Source organism: Choristoneura fumiferana, chromosome 11 (genome assembly GCF_025370935.1).
Source record: "Choristoneura fumiferana chromosome 11, NRCan_CFum_1, whole genome shotgun sequence".
Classification (NCBI taxonomy): Eukaryota; Metazoa; Arthropoda; class Insecta; order Lepidoptera; family Tortricidae; genus Choristoneura; species Choristoneura fumiferana.
The window spans coordinates 8,513,685-8,536,493 of NC_133482.1; the positions used below are offsets into that span (position 1 = coordinate 8,513,685).

At 38.9% G+C, this 22,809-nt stretch overlaps 1 protein-coding gene across 1 annotated transcript; it reads right to left on the reverse strand.

Moving 5' to 3' along the window:
• Positions 1-551: 551 nt before the first annotated feature.
• LOC141432691 (proteasome activator complex subunit 4-like) lies at positions 552-20,647 on the reverse strand. Its single transcript, XM_074094404.1, is given in 19 exon segments — positions 552-812; positions 1,776-1,903; positions 3,139-3,322; positions 3,324-3,384; positions 4,197-4,442; positions 5,399-5,661; positions 6,045-6,177; positions 6,613-6,755; positions 7,718-7,866; positions 7,869-7,891; positions 8,690-10,114; positions 10,367-10,544; positions 14,013-14,166; positions 15,160-15,370; positions 15,489-15,533; positions 16,127-16,246; positions 16,807-16,923; positions 17,277-17,417; positions 20,114-20,647. Coding segments are annotated over 19 exon segments (4,170 nt in total). The 5' UTR covers positions 20,344-20,647; the 3' UTR covers positions 552-593.
• Between the last annotated feature and the right edge of the window lie 2,162 nt (positions 20,648-22,809).

The window sequence follows — 22,809 nt, forward strand, 5'->3', positions numbered from 1 at the left end:
TGACAATGCAAGTACGGTCAAAAAAGTACAGTCAGCAACAGCAAAAAACCTTGTATTAAAATGAAAATTTTGACAGTATCTTACGAGGGTTTCTGAGGTAGTCGGCGCATGTATTGAGAGGTTTGTTTAATAACTTTGACATTTGCGTCAAGTTTGCAATTGGTCAAATAATTAAATGAGGCAATCACAAGCAAGACTGTAACTTCAAACGGACCTCTCGATACTAACGCCATGTACATACCGATATTTCGCCAGTCAAAAAAACCCTTATTAAACTGAAATTGCATAATTTTATTAAATTCTCATAGAATTCGTGGAAATTACATTTTGATCTACATTTACATTGAATGAAGAACATCGGTGCAAAATTTCGTGTCTTTCGTGCTTGATGACTGTTGAATCCCTATTCAGCGGGAATAAAAAATGCCTATGTGATATTTTGGCGATCCAGTTATCTATGTAGGTACATTGCATACGTCGTTCAACCCAGCCAAGCCGTTTTAGCGTGAAAGAGTAACACAGCTAAATCCTTCGCTTATGCCCTTTTATCATCAAACAAGTAGCTTTAAGATATACACAGTTTCGAAACACGACTAAAATTGTCCTAGGTTAATACAACTCACCCTAAATAAAGAAAACCGAATCCCGCTGAACTTATCCTTCCCCTTCTTATCCTCAACGGTGAGAAAGGACACAAGCTTCTCCACGTGAGAATCGTCGGTGAAGAACTCGAGAATGCTCCGTTCGCCTTCCTCCATATCCTCGGGTGCTACATCGCTGGAGAACACTTGCTCTGTCGATGGTGCTGCTATCTGTAGAACAGAAATAGATCTTAGTATTTATGTATCTCTGTCACTCTTTAAATCTATGCTTAAGGAGCACTATCTGTCATCGTGTGATAATTAGCTTTATCCTAGTTAATTTATTTATTCATTAATTTATATGTGGCTGTTTATCCCATTGCCTATATTTATTTTAGACGTCAAAGTCAAAGTCAAAATATCTTTATTCAATTTAGGCTATAACAAGCACTTACGTATAACGTGTATAATATGTACGATAATGTGTATGTGTACATGTGTTTTTGTTGCATTTTAATTTTTCTGATCTACTGTTAATGCACCACCTGCTGTAAACTAGTCCTTCCTTCTTTCTGTAAAAAAGGTTGCCTGGAAGAGATCGCTCTTAAGCGATAAGGCCGCCTATTGCTTACCTTGTAATTTTCTCTGTGTACCTGTTTTCTGTATCGCTTACATTTCTGGTGTACAATAAAGAGTAATTGTATTGTATTGCATGCATTTATAATTTAAATTACTTAGTAACGTAAAATGTGTCTCTACCCTCTGGACAAAGATGAATAGAACGTGTTGATTAGGTATCTCTAACCTATGTGCACAAAGCCTCACACTAAAAACCACAGTATTAAAGTAGTATTTATTTACGATACAAGATAATACTTCAGAACATACATTAATTCTATTTTTTTATTTATATTTATCCAACAAAATAATTTACAATATCTATCCTGTATATTCGTGTTCCAATAACTTTCCTGAGCAGGAAAGCTACTCGGGATTCCGGTCATTGTCCAGTAGACAGTAGGGACACGTTGTATATATTTGATGTGTAAATGACTGTTTAAATAAAGGGTTCGATGAATAATGAAAGCGCAGTTATACACGTAAGTTTACTAAAACAGTACTTTCAACTTACCAAGAAATGAACATAGTTCTTTGTATCTATCTGTCGTAGATGAATAATGTTCTATTACTGACCTCAATTTTGTCGGGCCATGAGTAGAAGCCACAGGCAGGCTTCCTCAGCCAGGGCCTGTCCCATTCTTCGTCAGTCTGCGGACCATCGTCGTTCGCCCACATGGCCCATTCCAAGTCCTTTCTGTATCCTGAAGAATAAACTTCAAAATATAAGAATACCTTGTTACGTAGTCTGTATTTTTAAGACAATAAAAAATAATTAGTCCATTAATTCGATTCCCAAAAAATATCGGACAGGCACGTTTTTCTTTCGCCAGTTAAACAAAAAATATAGAAATACAGCCGCTTAAAGTTCTGTGTGACGTCATACCTGTACATACGCTTTTTACTAAGGAGATACATCATGGGCTGGGAGCACCCGAACATTAATGCGCTTCATTTTTGACACTTTTTGTTTGAATAAAAAATATTTTCTGATAATCTTGCTGACGGATTAAAATAGTTTTTTTTTTACTCAGGAATCTACTCAGTTCCCGCGGGATAGCATAAACGAATTCTTGGCAGACGGAGTCACCAGACAAACGCTAGTATTCAATAAATGATAACCGGATGGCCAAGTGGTTAGAGAACCTGACTACGAAGCTTGAGGTCCCGGGTTCGATTCCCGGCCGGGGCAGATATTTGTATGAACAATACGAATGTTTGTTCTCGGGTCTTGGATGTTTTATATATATTTAAGTATGTATAGGTAGAGTCATTCACGATGACGCGTAGCGTGTATATTATTACAATGTCATTAATGTCTAATTTGGACAAAATCCCGCGTCTTCGTGGATGGCACTAGTTATATTTATCTATATAAGTATGTTTATCCGTTGCCTAGTATCCACAGTACAAGCTTTGCTTAGTTTGGGACTAGGTCAATTGGTGTCAGGTGTCCCATAATATTTATATTTATTTATTTAAATATTCAGTCATTACTTACTTGAATACCTTAAGTTACTACACCTGGTGAAAATACTATAACTGAACGGCAAAAAAATCTGGCCCTCAAATGTATGCAGTTATAGGTAATTTTGTATGGAGAGTGGGCCGAATTTTGTACCGCTCAGTATATTTTGCGGCCGCTCTTCCCACTAATATTATAAATGCGAAAGTTTGTAAGTCTGTTTGTTTGTTACTTCATCACATCTAAACCACTGAACCGATTTAGATGAAATCCGGTATACAGATTGAGTCCCGGAGAAGGAAATAGAATAGTTTTTATTCCGGAACATTGCATAGTTCCCGCGGGATAGCGATAAACGAATTCTAAGCGGAGGGAGTCGCGGGTAACGGCTAGTATATAAATAGTTCCTATGCGACGCGATTGTACAAAGAGCGACAGTCAGTGAGCGTGATAAAAAACAAGTAAAACAATCACCTGGCACACTTTTCTCCGGCTTCTCAACCCCCGCGATCTCATAAGGGTCCACAGTTATCTTTTTCAGATCTCTCTTTCTCTGCTGCAGCACGAAATGTGTGAATCTCTGCGCCGATCGCCTCACGAATATATCGTCGTGTAGCAGCGAGCGTAGCGCAAGTCGAACCGCGCGCGGGGTGTAAGGGGGTTTGTACCGAAGGACAGGACGTTAGCATCTGCATGGTTAGCTCGAGACGGCGCCATTGGCTGGGGGGTTAGAAAATGGTAGATTATACACCTAGGGCAGTAAAACAAAATTTAGTGCGAGCGTAAGGTAAGTGCCTTTTCAAACTTAAATTTCTTGGTGTGCTATGTATTAGCTTTTTTTTTTTTCGTAATTATATCTCAAACTGATCACAAAGAAAATTGCCGCACCTGTATCTCGAACTACCCGCACTATCGCGATTTTTATCGTCACCCTATCACACCGATACACAACACTGACAATGTCGGACGGTCTTTCCGGAAGTTCATAAATATATTATAATAAGTAAATGTCGGCGCCGAGATGAATGTTCGGAAAGACCGTCGGACGGGACGTTATCAGAGTTGTGTTTCGGTGTGATGGAGTGACGATAAAAAATCGCGACCAAGTGATACCCTATACTTCAGTCTACTTGTGACCACGGCCATTGCAATGTGGCCGTAACGTCGATTTAACTATAGTTACTTATTTAATTAAGCGTGATAAGGCCCGGGTGCAATTAATTTTGATTTATAAAGATAGTAGATATGTACATACGTATAGATAATTAATCCATACTATACTAATATTATAAATGCGAAAGTGTGTTTGTATGTTTGTGTGTTTGTCCGTCTTTCACGCCGTAACGCAGTGACGGCTCGACGTGATTTTTGGCATAGAGATAGTTTATGAGCCTGAGAGTGACATAGGCTATTTTTTATCCCGGAAAAATGCACAGTTCCCGAGGGAACAGCGCGCGATAACCGAATACCACGCGGGCGGAGCCGCGGGCAAAAGCTAGTATAATATATAAGTACATTTGAAACCAACTCACATATTTGGCGTCTCGGTAATATCAATCAACTCTTCCAATAAATCAATATAGATCTTCTCAGTTCTATCTGAATTATCTTTTTCTCGCTGTTCAGCGCCATTCAGTTGTTCGGCGAAGTTGGTTTCAGACAAGATGGCGTCTGACAGGAAACGTTTGGCGGCATCTATGGCCGATTGGGACATGACCAGGCGAGTGTTCACAGTCGGAAAGAGACGGTGGAGCGTGTCATTGAAAGCCTGCTCGAGCCTGAAATTGTAAACATGAATTTATAACTATAGTTATAGAAATAAAGACAGAATATACACTAGTAAGCCCTCTTGTTCTGAGAGGAGGCCTGTGACCAGCAGTGGGACGTATATAGGCTGGGATGATGATGATGACACTAGTAAAAAGCCCTGGTGGCCTAGTGGTTTGACCTATCGCCTCTCAAGCAGAGGTTCGTGGGTTCAAACCCCGGCCCGCACCTCTGAGTTTTTCAAAATTCATGTGTGAAATTACATTTGAAGTTTACCACGAGCTTCACGGTGAAGGAAAGCATCGTGAGGAAACCTGCACACACCTGTGAAGTAATTCAATGGTATGCGTGAAGTTCCCAATCCTCATCTCAGCCTATATACCGTCCCATTGCTGGGCACAGGTCTTCTCAGAATAAGAGAGCTTGGGCCATAGTTCCCATAAGGGTCCAGTGCAGGTTTTATCGTAATGTTTTGCTATCGTTAAGCTTAAGGTAAATTTGGAATGTATATTTCGCACATGAATTTCAAAAACTCACGCGATGCGAGCCCGGGTTTGAAACCACGATCTTTTGCTTGAGAGGTCATAAGTCAAATCACGAGGCCTCTACCTCCTCATATAGTTTACGGATTAATCGTATACAGCAAAAGAGAATATGAATTAATCTCACGTACCATCAGCCAAATAAGTGGTCTAACACAAGATTTTTCGAAGACTGTACATTTTGTTGACTGTACTTGCATTATCATTATCACCCAAACTATATATCGGTACTAAAATTCAAGTCAAAACAATCACTAGAAATGGGTGAAATTCGACTTTAACATACAACCCAACATTGCAATTGAAAGAAAACCTTTTAAAATACGGGGATTTTTCTGTCCCGTTCTGATCAGATCACGACCGGATTAATTTTCCTTAAGAAATGAAACAAGCGAATGGGTCCACTTGAAAGATAGGCGACTTACTTCAAAATACTTGGTTTTTCGCTAAGCGGCGCTTTAACAATGGCAGGCCACAGCGTCTTAATGACTTCCCAGTCTTGCTTGGCCGCGAGGGGACCCGTCCGTGACCCCAGGACTATATACAGGGCACCCTTGTGGCGCGCGTGCCATTCGTCCCCCTCGCCCCCTTCCAGCATCAGCTGGTTCAGTTTGGGGACCAATTCGCGGTAGGAATAGGGGTAGTGACCCAACATCCAGGAGAGACGTACTTGAGCTAGAATGCGGACCTGAAGAAGCAAAATTTTGTTTAGTTAACAGATGTTTGATTCAACGGTAAAAAAAAGTAGATACAGCCAGGATAGCGTCAGGTGTGAAATTTCACCGTTTCCTAAAGAATTTAACGAAAATTATACTTATAGTTTTGGACTTCACTATGGCTAGTAACAGAGTATATATCTGGAGTAATCCATATGCGCAATCTGTTTAGGCCGATCAAAAAAAGCATTATGATCAAGCGGAAGTGACTCCATAGGCCCGGTTCGGCTGGGCGTGCAGCCAACCCCGATTGACGTCTTCTCCATCCTTGTTGCGAGGACTAAAAGCTTTTTCCCATCGGCTTAAGCAGAGAGATATGTAGAAACCTTATGATGTAATTAAAAATGTGACTTACTGAGGTATAGGTGTTGACGGACAGCTCAAAAAGAGCATTCAGAGCTTTGAGCGCCGACGGAGTGATTCCGGCATCGCAAATAAGATCCATCCTTTCCTCGTCTTGTAACCGTGCCCCGTCAGCTATAAGTGTCCTAAAAAGAACAATAAAAGTTAAGTGTGCAGTTTTTAGAGTTCCGTACCCGTGTACGTCTGTCTGTTACCTGTCACGCAGGGTTTTACAGCCAAACGGTTGGAGCTACAGTCTAAAAATTTTGCAGTGTATTGGCATGGGGGGGGGGTCTATCTATACGAACCACTCAAATAAATGTGACCACGGCCTTACTACGTCGAAATCAGGTCTCTGTGGTACATTTTTTGATGGGTTAGATAAGTCCATATTTTGCACTAGAAAGTACACCAAATTTCAAAATTTCAAGTCAACGCGACCACTAGAAGTAGATCAAAATGAACTAAGTATATTTGACCCAACAACAATAACAACAGGGCAAGCTAAATAAAATATTATGAAACAGCTCCTAACCCAACAACAACAAACCTGGCCATCTAAACTAAAGCTTGTAAGTTACCTGAGCTTGGCGGCGCCGGCGGCGTCCCCGGCGACCCCGCCGCGGCCATCGAGCGCTCGCTCCAGCGCGCTGTAGGAACGCAGTCGCGCCTCCATACCAGTGCCGGCGCGCAGACCCCGCATCATCACCACACGCTCCCACACCTACCGACGAATTCCATGGTCAACGTAACGTCCGGATAGCCCAGTGGTAAGAGAATCTGAATACAAAGCTTGATGTCTCGAGTTCGATCCCCCGTCAGGGCAGATATTTGTATGAATTCGAATGTGGCTGATTAGATCATTTTCTCAAAATCGTTATTGCTCAAAAAAATCTTTTTTTCACTATGATTTTTTTAACTGAAGCTAATTTTCACAGTAGCGTTTTTTCTCAATTTGAATCGACACAGACACAGCGTCGACGCGGAGCTCCTACGAGACTTCTATGAGATTTTGGCCCCTTAGGGGCGATGCAAACTTAACATAACCTAAACCTACCTCTGTTTTTAAGTCAAATAACATTGGGGAAAAACCCGATTTTGAAAATAAGATTCAGTAAAAAACCATAGTGAGAAAAAAGCATATAGGAAAAAATTCGAATGGGAATTTTTGTACAGTTAAATAACGATTTTGGGAAAATGATCTAACCAACCCAAGATTGTGGTAAACAATAGTAGATTGTACAACAAGAGCATAAAATGAGCCATTTTACCCAAGACATTCATATAGCCATCCGAGCCGGTACGTCGAGGGGAAAATGGATTTAATGCTCGAGTTTTACAGTCTGCTTTCACTTCGATGGCGAGGAAATGAAATAGCAACAGTGAAAACAATTGTTCACTCACTACGTAAATTTTATTTTTCATGCATTACTATATTTTTTTTTTAGTTTTACTGATTTATTTTGATTGATTTGATCGATTTTTAGTTTTATATAAATAAAAAATGTATTAAAAAAATATAAAGAAACTTCTTTGTTTGTGGCTGTTGACACCTTATTACCTTGGTCTTAGACGAAGATGTTATTTTATGCACTAGTGCATAAAAAGTCATTTTATGTCGCCTAGATCCAGCATAAACACCAACTTTACGAGCATGAGGAAGTGAAAAGGTATAAATAAATTGACCTGTATCAGCATCTCCAAGCCGCGCGTGTCGTCGGACTTGTCTGCGAGCATGCGCGCTTGCACTTGTAACAACAACTCAGTGAGCGCGACGCGCAAGTTACGGCCGTCGAGCGTGACCGTGTGACGCACGCCGTTCGTGAACGGCAGTTTGTCGCTGGCACTTGGGATTCTATGCTGGAAATACACGGACATTTAATATAAAACCAGGGTTCTACAAATAATACGGTATTTGACAACTCCTGATTTTGCCATATCTTAATATTATTATGAAAATATAGATATACAGATAGTGTTTAGCGAAGAGAAAATTTAAATCGGTTCAAAATTGGATTTATAGTGATTTTTAGAAAAATCTATATACCTGTCTCTTTCTCAAACGCTTTTCTCTATGCAGCAAGTATGGCGGTACCGGTAAAGTATGTCTTTCTCTGTCCAATCTTGAATTTCAAACCTGTATAACTTTGTTATTTGTAAAGGTAGCTTAAAAAATGATTTTCTATTCGATAACAGGCATTGTGTAGTTTTAATTTATAAAACATATACAAAATTAGTCAAATACCGTATTGGGTCTAGCTATTAGACCTAGTAGGAACCCTGTTTCTGTGCGCCTGTGCGGGTGCACTATGGAACCTTTTCAAAGGAGAAGTCATTACGATTTTCATTGTTAATTAATGCGATGTCACTATGACGTTTACTGTGAAATGGTTCCATGGTGGCTCATGAATTAAACTCCTTTACCGTGTGTGTGTCTATGTGTGTATATTTGTTACTCCTTCACGCTAAAACCGCTGGACGAAATGAGATGAAATTTAGTATGTGAAAGCTGAATTTCTCGAAGGTGTCTTATATATTACGTTAATAAAAACCGCAATGTAATTTTTGGGATTTCCCATGAGAATTCAGTAAAGTCAATTTTAATTAAACGTTTAGCGTGCGAAGCCGCAGGTAAAATGTAGTAATAAATAAACTTACAGGGTCACAGGATCTTCATCGGGCGGCGGCAAAAAGGTACTACATGACAGCACTGCATTTATCACATAGAAGCAGCGATGCATTCGCTCTCTGCTCATATCTCTAGTTCCATCCAGCCACTGGTTTAGCCTAGTCAATTCCGGCTTCAAATACCTATCCACTAACATCTGAGCGCACGCCGCTTCTTCATCATTAGGCACATGCCATTTAAAATCGGCGTCTTTCAATAAACAACCCTTGCCCCAATCTCTTATAGGCAACCATTTCTCCGGAGCCGTGGAATAATCCTTCGGGGAACTTCTCAGCTCCTTCAACTCGACGAAGCAAAGGGAACTAAAAGCGTGGCTTAGAATCTCGCACGCTCGCACTAGAGAATATTTAGCGTGCAATTTCAACGCTCTGTCTAGTACGGGCAGAATCGTCGGCATGTGTTTTAGAAGGACGACGCCGTCGCATTCTACCACGTTCATTAGCAACACCAGTCGGTAAGACAAGTCTCGAGGAGGAACCTCTTCTCGCAAAGCCTCGTCAGTCGATAACATTTCGGTTAACTCCTCACATAGTTTTGGTACGAATGCCGCCAAAGTAGCTTCGGAGTCGATACGAGCGAACACCTTAAGCAACACACCAACCATGCTGCCAGAAACGTTAGTTTCGTAAGTGGATTCAGTCGCGAACGCCTTGAACTTTCTAAGCGCCTCTTTGAATATCTTCGGAGAGCATTGCATAAGAACCGAAGTAGCTGCGGAAGATAAAGCTGTTTCCATAACAGCATCAGTTTTGCTGCGAACGTTATCCAGTTCCTTAGTGTCTAACCTCACGTGCTCCATGACACTAGAGTCGATAATAGAGAATAGTCTGTCAAGGAACACAAGTACGAAATCTTCGAACTGGGCGGTTGATTCGCAAGTCAACAGTTCTTCTTCTGTGAGGTCAGGCCAATGCTCGTGGGCTGAGCTACAGTCAATGTATGGCACCATCCAACTGAATATCAGTATGAAGTGTAAGGTCACTAATGTTTTTTTGATGTCGTTTGGGTCTAGGCCGGGAAGTACGGCCATGAGGAGTGGGACTACGTGGGTAGGCCCTTCCGGGTAGTCGAGGTCAGCGCCCCGAAGTAAAGGCCTGGCTACAGCTGCGACCGCGGACATGGCAGCGGTAACCCTGTGAGGTTCCGTTAGGGATGTCAAAGAAGTCCTTAACTTTTCGATTAGGGGTGGGACAACGATAGCTGGCCTGAGTGTGGCCAGGTTTTGCAGAGCGATGGAAATGTCAAGGGAGCTAGATCGGCCGTAGACGGCTTGAAGTGTCGGTTCTAGGGTGATGTTCACGAATTCGGTTATGTCCTCGTCTCGGAGCCGATACGCTTCCGGGGTTTTGTTCTCCCAACTATTTCTGTATCTCTTCTCGCGCTCACGGCGCACCCTGTCAAGAGGAAATAAAGTAAGTTTGAATTATAAAGAAATAGAAAAAGTAAGTAAACATGGCCAACCAGAAACGAATAATTTAAGAAACACGTCATTATACCGCATCATACTTCACATATTTGGAAGATTCCGACTTAAGGTCTATTTCCACTTCCTTTTAAGTTACTACATATTTAACACTCTAGATTTCAGGAACTTAACCGAGGGTTGTGACAAAATCTATTAAGAGTTTCTTAAAAAAAAAACTTACCTATTCAGGAACTCTCTAGCCAGTTTCCTGAGTAAATCCCTCAGGCGATTCGACCAACGTCCAGCATTCGCGCTGTGCAGGTAACTCTCGACAGCACCGAGGAAGCTGCGTAGATGCTTCAGCACCAGACCATCAGGGTTTATGGTCCAGACGATCCATGATGCCACGTCTTTCATGTCTGAAAGGAGATAGGATAAGTGTGATGCTAACAATGTGACAACATTGAAGGATTCAAGCAGGTCGCTTTAGATTACAAAGTGAGGTGTCCATAGCTGTTGCACACGTAATATAGATGTTATTTAACTTGTTTTATACAGTCGCCACATCCAGTAAAAGTCATAAATACATCAATAAATAAATAGTAAATAATTTATTGAACAAGTAATAAGAATAATTACTTTGCTCACCTGCGACTTCACGATAGCTACGACTACGCAACAAATGTGTGTTCATGCAGATCCTACGCTGTACACCACACATACTCGTACATCATACAAATCCAACTATCACCACCATCTACGCTGAAGCGCTTCGAACCCAATCAGAATTCATCATCAGAGCAACACAACCGTTCACCATGCTATCCACGAGTCAACATCTGGTGAACACACATTTGTTGCATAGATGTAGCTATCGCAAGGTCGCGGGTGAGCAAAGTAATCTTGGCTCTTTAAAGGCCTCCAAAATAAAATCAAAATTGCTTGTTCGGTTACCACAGTTGACAGTCGGGGCAACTGTACAAAAATACGTAATAAATTTAATATAGAGATGAATATCATTGGTTAATATATAACAGTTTCTATGAGCTACTGAAATAAATCTCAATTTTGAATAACAAACATTTGCTCTTTGATATTACTTAAATACACAGTAAATATGTAAATCGCATATGAATTCACCATCTCGATAATATTACACATACATCAGAAAGTATATAAAGAGAGGATATAATGTCATTGACTTATACAGCTATACCTAAGAAATGTATAAGCGATTAATTTTAATTCCCTAAAGTACGACCTAACTAAGCAATATCATTCATGCGTTAAAAATCAGCTTGTATAGGCTGCCAGCAATGCGGATTGATATACAGCGTGTCTCTACTTTTTGAACAATGACTAAAATTCCGAGTGGAGTCCTTTCTCAGGAATGTTCTAATATTGTAAGTTATTTTATTAGTCATCTAATATAAAAAAAAAACATTGTCCAAATTAAAGTTATGTATGTTCCAAAGTATTAAATCGTAAATCAGTTATTTCTCCGTTAATACTGTGGCGTTTAGTGTGAGGCATTGTACATGGGCTAGAAATACCCTAAATTAATACGTTATATTCATCTTTGTCCAGAGGGTAGAGACACGTGTTGCATAAAATTTAAATATAAGTAATTCCTATACCTGAGGATGTAAGAATATCCCGTAACAAATCAGCAAAATCGCTGTCAAACTCATCCAGATCAAGAGATATGTCTACGGAAAATCATACACAGAAATCATTCAATCATCATACAAAATTACCCATAAGAATATAATAAAATAATTAAAGCGAAAAATATTGCCAATCGGAGTGACCATAGATTATTTAACAGAGAGGTACCTAATACCTATTTTAAGATCGTTCCGGGGATGATATTAGGTAAAAATGTGCATAAAATGTCGTAAAACACATGGCCTAAAAATCAAACAAGAGTTATTTGTGTCACAAGGGAGCAAAATGGTGTATTTACGGCGAGGGCGTACATTGAATCCAGAATGTAGCGAAGGATTCTGCAGTATATAAAGTAGAATCCTGAGCGTAATAAGGGATTCAAGTTTTAACGCCCAAGATGAAAATAATTTTGCTCCCGAGTGGCTCATACAACTTTTCACTTGAGAAAAACCATTCTAAATATTATTAAAGAACAACCAGCATAGAAAATGGCGTAGCTTTACAATTATCAACTTCAAAAAATTGAATTTGCAATAAAACACTTAGAAAAGCCTTGAACAGAAAAGTTGCACTTTCTCCCTCTCGTCAGGGAGGAAAAGTTACTTTTCTGAAGGAGAGGTGTGAAAGAGTTATTTGTGTCACAAGGGAGCAAAATGGTGTATTTACGGCGAGGGCGTACATTGAATCCAGAATGTAGCGAAGGATTTTACAGTTAAGTAGAATCCTGAGCGTAATGAGGGGATTCAAGTGTTAACGCCCAAGATGAAAATAATTTTGCTACAACTTTTACACCAAGCATTAAGAAACTTGAAAAAAAAAACAAAATAATATTATAAAGAACAACCAACATAAAAAATGGTGTGGCTCTACAATTATCAACTTCAAAAAATGGCATTTGCAATAAAACACTTAGAAAAGCCTTGAACAGAAAAGTTGCACTTTGCTCCGTCAGGGAGGAAAAGTTACTTTTCTGAAGGAGAGGTGTGAAAAAAATATAAAAAGCTATATAACTGGCATGGTGCAATAGCAACATAACATGTATGTATAAGTATCATTAGCGCCTTATTTAAGTCATCTCTGTTAGCGTACTTGTTTAGTTGCGGTCATTTTTTTTGTGACCATTTTAGTGTTTGTTCGCAGTACATACCAAGCATGATACAGGTGAAAAAAAATTATGAGCCCACGAGGGAAACTGTCTTAGCTAAATACTTTAGTTAACTATTTTTTTTGTAAAAAAATAACTGCATTCAGATATTTTCTAAAATGAATTAAAATTTTATCTTGAACAATAATCCTATCGATTAGTACAGTCGAGTTTTTATACATTTGAGGAAGCGTAGAAGCGTGATGCGATATTTTTGATCGAGTTTCTGCTCAGAACTTTAAGAACTCGACTGTACAGGGTTTTGAATTAAAGGTTCAATTTTACTCACGAAACTAAGCTACTTTTGTTTTGTGACATTTAAAAAAAAAAACTAAAACTTAGATCATTTATTCATCCTCAAAGTTTAATCGTTAAATCAGAGTATGGGACATGGCGGTTTTATCGCTGTCTATTGGTACGGGGGCCTTTAAATAATTTATGACATTTATTTGACATTTCTAAGATAAACACATATAAATGTGACGTCAATTTGGTATTACAATAGCATACATTGAAAATTACATTTAATGAAAAATGAAAAAAAGAAATAATAATAGTGGTTGACTTTTAAAAAGTAGCTCAGTTATGCGAGCAGAATCGAACCCTGGATTTAAAGCCCCATGGTCAGAAACTCCCTATATAAGAAAATAACGAGTGTTTTTTTTTTTGGAAACAAGCGAATTTTAGACAATCTTTGAATTCAGTTTTGTTTCTTTTTTTTTAAATTAAAGAATGTTTCCTTCAGTAAAATGCTAACTAAAGTTAGAAACTCACTGATGGCGGAGGCGGAGCGGTGCGGCGCGGCGCGGAGGCGGTACCGGTTGAAATATTCGAGCTAATATGAAAGAGGGCACACAGAATACGCGCGGGAAATAAGCGTGGCGTGGTATTCTGTGTGCCCTCTTTCATGTTAGCTGGAATATTACAACCGGTACCGCCTCCGCATCGCTCCGCCTCCGCCTCCGCATCGCTCCGCCTCCGCCATCAGTGTGTTTCTAGCTTAAAGGATTTAAGATAGTTTCTCTCCAGAGTCCATAAATTTTTCCACCCTGTATAAATAGCAAAATCCACTCACCAAGGGAATGATTTTTTGAATATTGCATGTCTTTGTAGTTCACTGGTAAACTGAGGGCGTGAAGGAACCTCGTGAACATTTTGGGCACGTAGGGGGTCCAGTCAATAGTGCCCGGGTTCTTCTTAGCCAACCCGGCGAAGAGGGTCATCAAATCCTATAAAAAGTTAAAATAGGTCATGTTGAAAAAGAATATAAACTTTTCTGTTAACTGTACTTGCAGTGTTCAATGTACAGTCGCCATCAGATATTTCGGAGCGGCCAAGTTGGTCAAAAACATCGGCACATGCACTCTATTATTAAGGTATTAGAGTTCATGTTTGGCCGCTCCGAAATATACTGAGCCGCAAAAAATCTGGCCCTCAAATGTATGCAGAATCGGTAATTTTGTATGAAGGCTGGGCCAAATTTTGTGCCGCTGAGTATATCTGATGGCGACTGTACATGTCAGTGGAGTGGGTGGAACAGCCTGGAGATAGAGAGAAACTTGAGTTAGGTATGGTGGTGGGTTTTAAGTTTTAAGAGACGAATGTATTATGAGTAAAGCACAAACACTCGAACCAACTGAATCGAGACCCACTGTGGAACCTTTTCGTAGAAAAAGTCATAGTAACGTCACATTGCTAGACAAGAGAATTTATTATGATTGAGCAAGTATGTTTGCTAACAAGTCAGGTTAGCATCGAATTGCCTATTGGATTCGAGCCACAATCCTGACTTTGGCAAACGTAACTGACAATAGCATACTCTAAATATAGGCATCCCTTGTTTTAACATGATATAACAGATTTCGAAGTGAAAAATTGAGATGTCTTTTAGTGCATTATTTGAATTGAAACCCTTTCAAAAGCCACCATCATAATTGCTTTTTGCAGACTTATTAAGGTACCACGTGGTATCCCTGCGTGGTATTTGGGTGGGAGGGATAGCGTTGAACCACAGCTCGTGTCCGTGCTTGGCGTCTTTAGGAGAGCCGCACGGGGAGAAACACAGGAATTTGATTAGGCTTGAGACTACAGAGATACCAAACAACGAATTATACCAAGTGTCCCTCAGAATCATGACCTCGTTGAATCACGGCTCGTATCCCTGCGCGGCGTATTCAGATGGCTGCCTCACCGTAATTTGTCTTTATAGGTTTAAGACTTACCGAAATACCACACGGAGAGTTATAACATGTGTCCCACAGAACCATGATCTGGTCGAACCACAGCTCGTGTCCGTGTGCGGCGTGTTTGGGAGGCAACCCCACTGGGAGGGATACCGTCATTTGTCCCATTAAGTTCGTTTCTGAGGACCACGGCTGGATCTGAGGTAAGAACTCAGAGAGCATCTCTTTTGTTGCGCTGAGCTCAAAGTATCTGAAAAATTTATTATTGGTGAGAAAGGAGGATATTTTCTCTTTCTAATGTTGATAGATTGAGGTTTTATAGCGCACAGTGTTGCAAACTATCAATATAGTGTTATTACTATACTTACGGCCTTGCACACTTAACCATTGTCATGTAAGAAGCCTCCAATGATCTGAAATTAAAAATGATTAAAAAAACTGTTAACAACATTAATAAACAGAATATTGGCATGCACTGTACCACCACACTTGCGTATACCCTGTAGTTGGAGAAACAGTGAGAGACAATTATTCTGGTGAACATTTCAACTTTAGTCATATACACGTCTTCCATTTATACATCTCTATAGTTCGTTTCACACCTTTTCACACTCTCTTACACGACTTTATTTAGCCCTCTTTTCATTTACTCATCCTTCCATTAATAAAACAGTTATCCTTCCAGCTAGTCGCACTGTTCGTCTGACAGTTTTTTATCTTACATTGATTTAAAACAAAATCACGTGTACGTAGACCAAAATTATAGACGTCGCACATAATTGGGATGGCTATGTAACAGAGTAGAAGTAGTAACAGCGGGCGCCTACGCCGTTACTCTCCCTACGCCGATATCATCACAATTAAGAGAAACATCCTTAGTATCCATGTTACCAGATAGAACAAGTGACAATCGACTGTGAAACATAAGTAAATGAATGATCCCATGATCCCCCGCTGCCACCAGTGAGGTATCAACAAAAGCGAGACCAAAAGGGTAAGGTATTACGTTGGCTCGTTCTCGTCGAGGCCGGCTAGTCCGAACAAGTGAATGGCGTCGTCAAGTCCGTTGCCAGAGAGAAATTTCCGAATCATATCGAGCACACTGGATCCTTGTGAGCGTTTAGGCCTAGACAGATGAAGTAATTATACCAGCCCATTAATACTACACATCGATTTAACTTGCTTAATTAATTAAGTGTATTGTCAGACCTTGCCAGACGTCCCGATTTTAAAATCAAAATTAAATGTCGCGCGCGGGACTAGCTAAGTCTTTTAGGATCAATATGACAATTATTGGTAAAGTAACATATTTTTATTAAAATATACTTCCTATGGCCATTTTTCCTATCTATTGCCAAGTAAAGATAATTTAAAATAAAAAAGATAAGTTTTTAAAAACTATTGGTTATATTTAGAAGTTTTTTTACTATGTCCCGCTTTGGCTTTTTTATTTATCAAAGTTTAAAAATCATGCTTAACCAAAAAAACGTCTGGCTTTAGCCGTGGCTGTACGAACTTGGCCGGTTGATAGATAAACATCATACTCCATAACCTATAATTCTTCAAGATGATAAATGAATTTTGATTGAGGCTGAATCATTATAAAGATATTTTTCCATAATAGGTATGCCTATTTTATTTTAAACACCGTTTTTCTAAGGGATTAAGAAATTATAAAATACTTACGGGAGGTAATGGAACATTCCAATGGTAGTTGTGCTTTTGTCAAATATTTTCTTGCCTAAATCATGGAGGGGACGCCATGGTAGCGTTAACTCTTCGGGCGATATCAGATGTTTCTTCCTAGAATTGGACATATTTTTATTCTAGCAGTAACAAAAAAAAAATACATTACGTAAAGTAACCAATACTGAGCAGTTGGTGCCGTAACATAAGTGTCCACTTTTTTTTTTAATGAGAGAGAGAGAGAGAGAGAGACATTTATTTACACACATGGAGTCTTTGTTGCTGTTAGCTGGATGGCTTTTACAGCTTACTAGAGGGCGAGCTGCCAGATGGGCCGCTCAGTAGGGGATAAAGGGATAATGACCACTTTTCTATGCAACTAGCATGAAAAAGTGGATACATAAGTTAAGGAACTGGCCATACAACAGCTTACAGCTTTTAAAAAAATCACTGAATAATATTGTTCTTACTTCGTCAGCATTACAAACAAGGTGGCAAACTTATGAACTTTACATGGCTCTAAGTCGGGGATAAGCACTAGCTCATAGGTCAACTTGATAAGGGCAATGTGGTCTTCCTTGCCAAACTTGTAGCCGTATATCCTTAGATATCTGAAAGAGAAAAAAAAGACACAATTACAGCTTTATATATATAACATGTTTAAAACTAAATCCTAATTTTATCATGCAAGAAGCATTAAGGTGATTTTCCACGGGCGGCGTCGTATGGCGTCGCCCGCGACGGCCCGTGGCGATTCACGGCGGGCGCGCGAGAATGCATACAAATTTCAATTCTCGTCTCGCCTCGCTAGTGGAAAATCATGTTATTTTAGACTATAATTCAATAAGAAACATATGGATACTGAAATTAATATTTAAGCTGATTAATAGGTTTTTTTTTTCAAAAAAGTGATAATAACTTTTTTGACAAAATAATCCTATTAATAATATAGCAGCCTTTTGTGATCACTTTAAATAACTCAGTCTAACTTAAAAAAAATTAAACAAAGAAAATAGTGTTATTTTGCCACATATTTGGGAAAAAAATCTTTCATTTTGAGTTTTTCTGGGACCCTTACTTATATCCTTCCCAGGGTCTCAAACTATATATATCCCAAATTTCATCAAAATCGGTTCAGCAGTTAGTGTGAAGAGATAACAGACAGACATACAGTGTTACTTTCGCATTAATAACATTAATAAGTATACAGTTAATAAAGCTAGTCTGCCTAGTCCCAATTAAAACAACAAAATGTTGGCAGTTACTTGCAAAAAATCATCACCACTACTATATACACTTCTTGTTATATTTTCAAAAAAGATGCAAGTTCTTTGTTGATGATGAAATATTAAGTCATCCTGATGATGATATGCAATAAAATTCAGTTTTTTAATACATGCATATTGCATCTTAATACACATAAAAATGGTGGTGTTGTAGAAACATGACTTGCCAAATTGCTTTTGTAGTATGGTCTTTGTAAATAATAAATGGACGACAACTATACACACAACGATCATTAATTAAGAACATAAGTTGGAATTAATAGTTTTTTTATGTCTCAGCTGCAGTGGCGGATCCAGGCTTTTTTTCTGGGAGGGCCACAAGGGGTGGACGAGCAGACAAAAAATCAACAATAACTGTTAGAAATAAACTTGAAAAACAATAGAAAAAATATTTTTTTTCTGTTATTTTATTCATATATTTTAACAACTCTGATAATTTGATTTGCTTCTAAATAGAGCATCTCCACAGTAGCTACACAAAAATACCATCTGCGGCCCCCGCGCAAACAAGCTAGTTTCGTGTTTATGCAATTAAACTGGGTTTCAACTAAAAACCCAACTGTTTTAGCGTTTTATAATAACCACAATGCTTTTAAAGCACACATTAAATATAATAGCATCGGTGATACTGCAATACTGCATAACTAGCATTTTCCATAAGGTATAATTTTCACTGTCAGATCAGTACAATCTTAGCACTGTTAGTACAGTGGAAATTATACTTAATGGAAAAAGCTACTTATGCGGTATTGCAGTATCACCAAGGATAGGCAATTTTCTGTTCTGTCAATTTCAATGCTCAATTATTGTGAGAGGTGGTTGCAGACAGATATTTGGGGGGATGAGAAGCATAATATGGGTAGAGTCATTCACAACGGTGCCTGCCGTGGCTCTTATTACAATGTCATTAATGGCTAAATTTGACAAAATCATGCGTCTTTGTGGATGGCACTAGGTATACCTTGGCCATTGTTCTAAAATACTTGTCAAAAGAGGTAATGCTTAAGCATTTTCAGCAATCAATCACATATAATTTGTATGGAGTCCTAGACATTGATGGCCAAGATTGGAAATAGAATGAGTCTTGGTAGTAATTCCTGTCAATGAATATATATTGTACCTTTGGTAAGAGCATAATTGTCTCAAAATCGAAAAATTTGTTAATTTTGTACTTTCAATAGTACAAGGGCAAAATTTCTTTTTTAAAAGGGTGGAACTATGTCCTTGTTCTACCAATGGTACAATATGAAGTGTGGCAGTAAGTTAAGAGACATGAAAGGCCAACCTTGACACGGTTCAAATAAAATTACATAACAAACAATGACTTTCATGCATTATTAACTAATGTATTGTGATATAAGCAGGTGTATTTTACAGGAAGCTTGGGCAGCGGCCAGAACATTTCAGTAGTAGACACTGCCAAAGGTTGAATGAAATGAGTAAGTAACAAATTAATATGTGCACATGTTTTAGTAATAATGCAAAAAAAACATCTAAGCCTTAGACATTTGTTCAGTTCATTTGCTCTCAGAATGGGAGGGCTTGGGCCAAAGTTCTCATGCGGGTTCAGTGCAGATTGGGAACTTCACACACACCATTGCAGGCACGTGCAAGTTTTCTCACAATGTTTTCCTTCGCCATAGAGTTCATGGTAAATTTTAAATGTAATTTCATGCATAAATTCCGAAAACTGTTGCTTAAAACCTCTGCTTGAGACCATAGGTTAAACCACTGGCTACCATGACTTTCATATCATACAAATGGAATTACAAAGGTTAATTAAGTAATTCAAAAATCTTATATATTTTTAAGGCTTAAGAAACAAGGTAAGACTAAATAAAATAACTGTTGCAGTTACATCGCAACAGTTATTTTAACCTAATGCATTGTTTACACTACTTCTTTAAGTACAGAACAATGACAGAAGAGATCAGAACATGATGGGACTATCTCTCATAATATTATTATTAGGGTAGTTCTAGATTGTATTTTCAGTGAGGAAAAAATGGAAAAGTAGTTACTTCATGAGTCTGGAGGTCCAGATTCCGCAGGCCGGTTTCATCTCTCGCAGCATGACCGCCTTCGCCAGGTTAGTCTTGACCTGCTCCAAAAACTTCGTGGACTCTACATCGAGATCAGTAGCATACGGCAGCAAATGATTTGTCAATATTTCCTTCTGTGGCTTGAAGCCCAGAGCCTTTATCCTCTGCGGGGTCGTCACCAACAACTCGTACTCGTCGTCCTGAATCATTTTGACTCAATTCCAAATAATTACGCGAAATAATGAGCGTGTCATCAGCGTATGTCCTTCTACGCTGACCGCCACATGAAGTATTGACACAGTTTATGCACAACACCTACCCGCGATTCACTACCACACTTCCGTCATTAACAATTCAACAGCATTGAATTTACACAAGTCATTGAAGCGAGATATTTATGAGAAAACCAGTCCAATCAGAGTTGGTAGACGTTCCTTTTCACTGAAATTTGACAATCATTATGATGACGTTTTTGTCACGTTTCTATTCACGCACAGTTATCAGCCGAACGGAGGGGAGGTTCTAAGGGATAATTCCCTCTACATTTTACACTTCTACTAAGTATGTAGTTCTGTGTTAATGAACTAAAATAATTTCCTTGCTCACCCGCGACCTTACGATAGCTAAGCTTATGCAAAATATGCGTGTTCATGCAGTTCCTCCACCTCCACACTGTATGAAAAAAAAGAAGAGAAATGAAATGTGAGGAAATTCTTTTAGTTCATTGATATGGACCTCCGCCTGATTCAATAAATTAGTTCTGTGTTTTTATCAATACAAAGCCCATCACTTACGTTCTTTTACATAATATAATAAAGTAGATTATTGTTGTGGCATGAAAGTAGGCAATTGCTGGCTGAGTATGACGGACGAATTTGTGAGACCGTTTATAATACGAAGCCAGCAATTGCTATTCCAGCCGAATATAAAGCTTTTCTCAAAAAAGTCGAAGAATGTCGCGAATTCACGCAATTCCTGAACGAATGTGAGTATTTAAGATTTCAATACTGGTAACATTGTGAAATAAATTAAGGCTACTAACTTAAATTTATGAAAGAAGTGTCGGACAAACTAATCGGCATATCTGGCGACCAAAGAGCAGGGTTTTTCTTCGCCCAAAGACTGAGCCTTGCAGTGCAACGAGGCAACGCCGCTAGCGTCTTAGGTACAATGCCCCGCGCTGCGCTGCCTTTGGAAGAGGAAGCCCGTTTTAGTTAATTAAAAAAAAAAAAACAAATTTCATTTGAGTTGGCTGTATACATTAGATGCACCGTCACCTAGAAATTCAAGTCGCAAAAATGTCCCATCGCTAAGTTACAAGTGCGTGCGTCTACTAAGGCAAATCCAAAACACATAATGTACTTCAATTCTTGTTATATGCAACCTTATGTCGCGAAAAATAAGGTGTTATTTCGAGTGGGCGCGATTGGCGGTTATGACATTGCAAAATTCAGTCGTAGGCAAGATGATTTTAAACAATTCTATACCTTGAGTAATCCCCATTAAGTCGAATTCAGTTTACGCCGGTACGCCGCGTGACAATCGTAACAAGCTGACGGCTTTGACGTTTCAAATGAAAATAGGTAAGTACTTATTGAAATGAATTAAAAACAATAATGTTTTTAATGAGTTTGAAGGCGTATCTTGCCACAAATTCACTACATGATAAACTTAACAAAAATACAATATGCCATCCTTTTTCAACGTCGTTAATGTATTACATATTTTTGCACTTTTTTACGAAGCACTTCGGCATGTTGATCCGATAACGAAGCACGCGTTACTGACAGCGCAACTGTGCTTAGAAGGTGTTTAAGCACAGTTGTAGCAAGACACATTTTAAGCGTTAGCGGGGTATCTAGGGTATTCTAAATCGATGGCTGTATATGACTTGTGCCAACAGTTCCGTGGCGGTTTTAACTTTTTAAGAAGTTTGGGACTCAACAATAATGGGATTTGTATGCGACATTATTGTCGAGCTAGCGAGACAGCAATCTATTATTAGCTTTTTAATGCACTTCGCCTTCTGATATCTAAAGAATAATGTCAACTTTTACGATACATAGATGTCAATACATACGATACATAGATGTTACGGGCATTTTTGAGAAATATAAATAAGTCTACTTTTAAACCATGTTTAATTTCAGAAATTAAGGATCTTAAAAATCAAATAGCATAACTCTGCTGAACAAAAATGATAACTTTTTGCTTATTCCTCTATTATGTATGCTTCAGGCCGCTATCCTAGCAACACACTTGATGTGATGTGGAAGTAGCGAGAAAAGAAAGCAGACATAGTGCGGTTGCCATACTCGTCCTGTCCTACCGCACGTCTTGTTAGACACTCTCGTATTAGTCTGGTTTTTGTTGGGTAAGTAAAAGGAAAGGAAATGCAAAAATTCTTATTTATGTGATACATATAAACTATCAATTCTTATACTTATATTTATTTCCTTTGGTGGTCTCGGAAATGGTTCTAATGACATAGATGGAATTTGGTATGTGGGAGTTTTCGGGGACGAATAGTCGATCTAGCTTGCTTTGTCTCTGGAAAAGCCCATTTTAAGTGTTCTAGATCGAGGTTTTAAATTTGGTTTCTCTTTCCACAAATGAAGTTTATTCACAGTAAATCTCCCATTTTGCTTATACTTACCTATTGCAATGCATGTCAG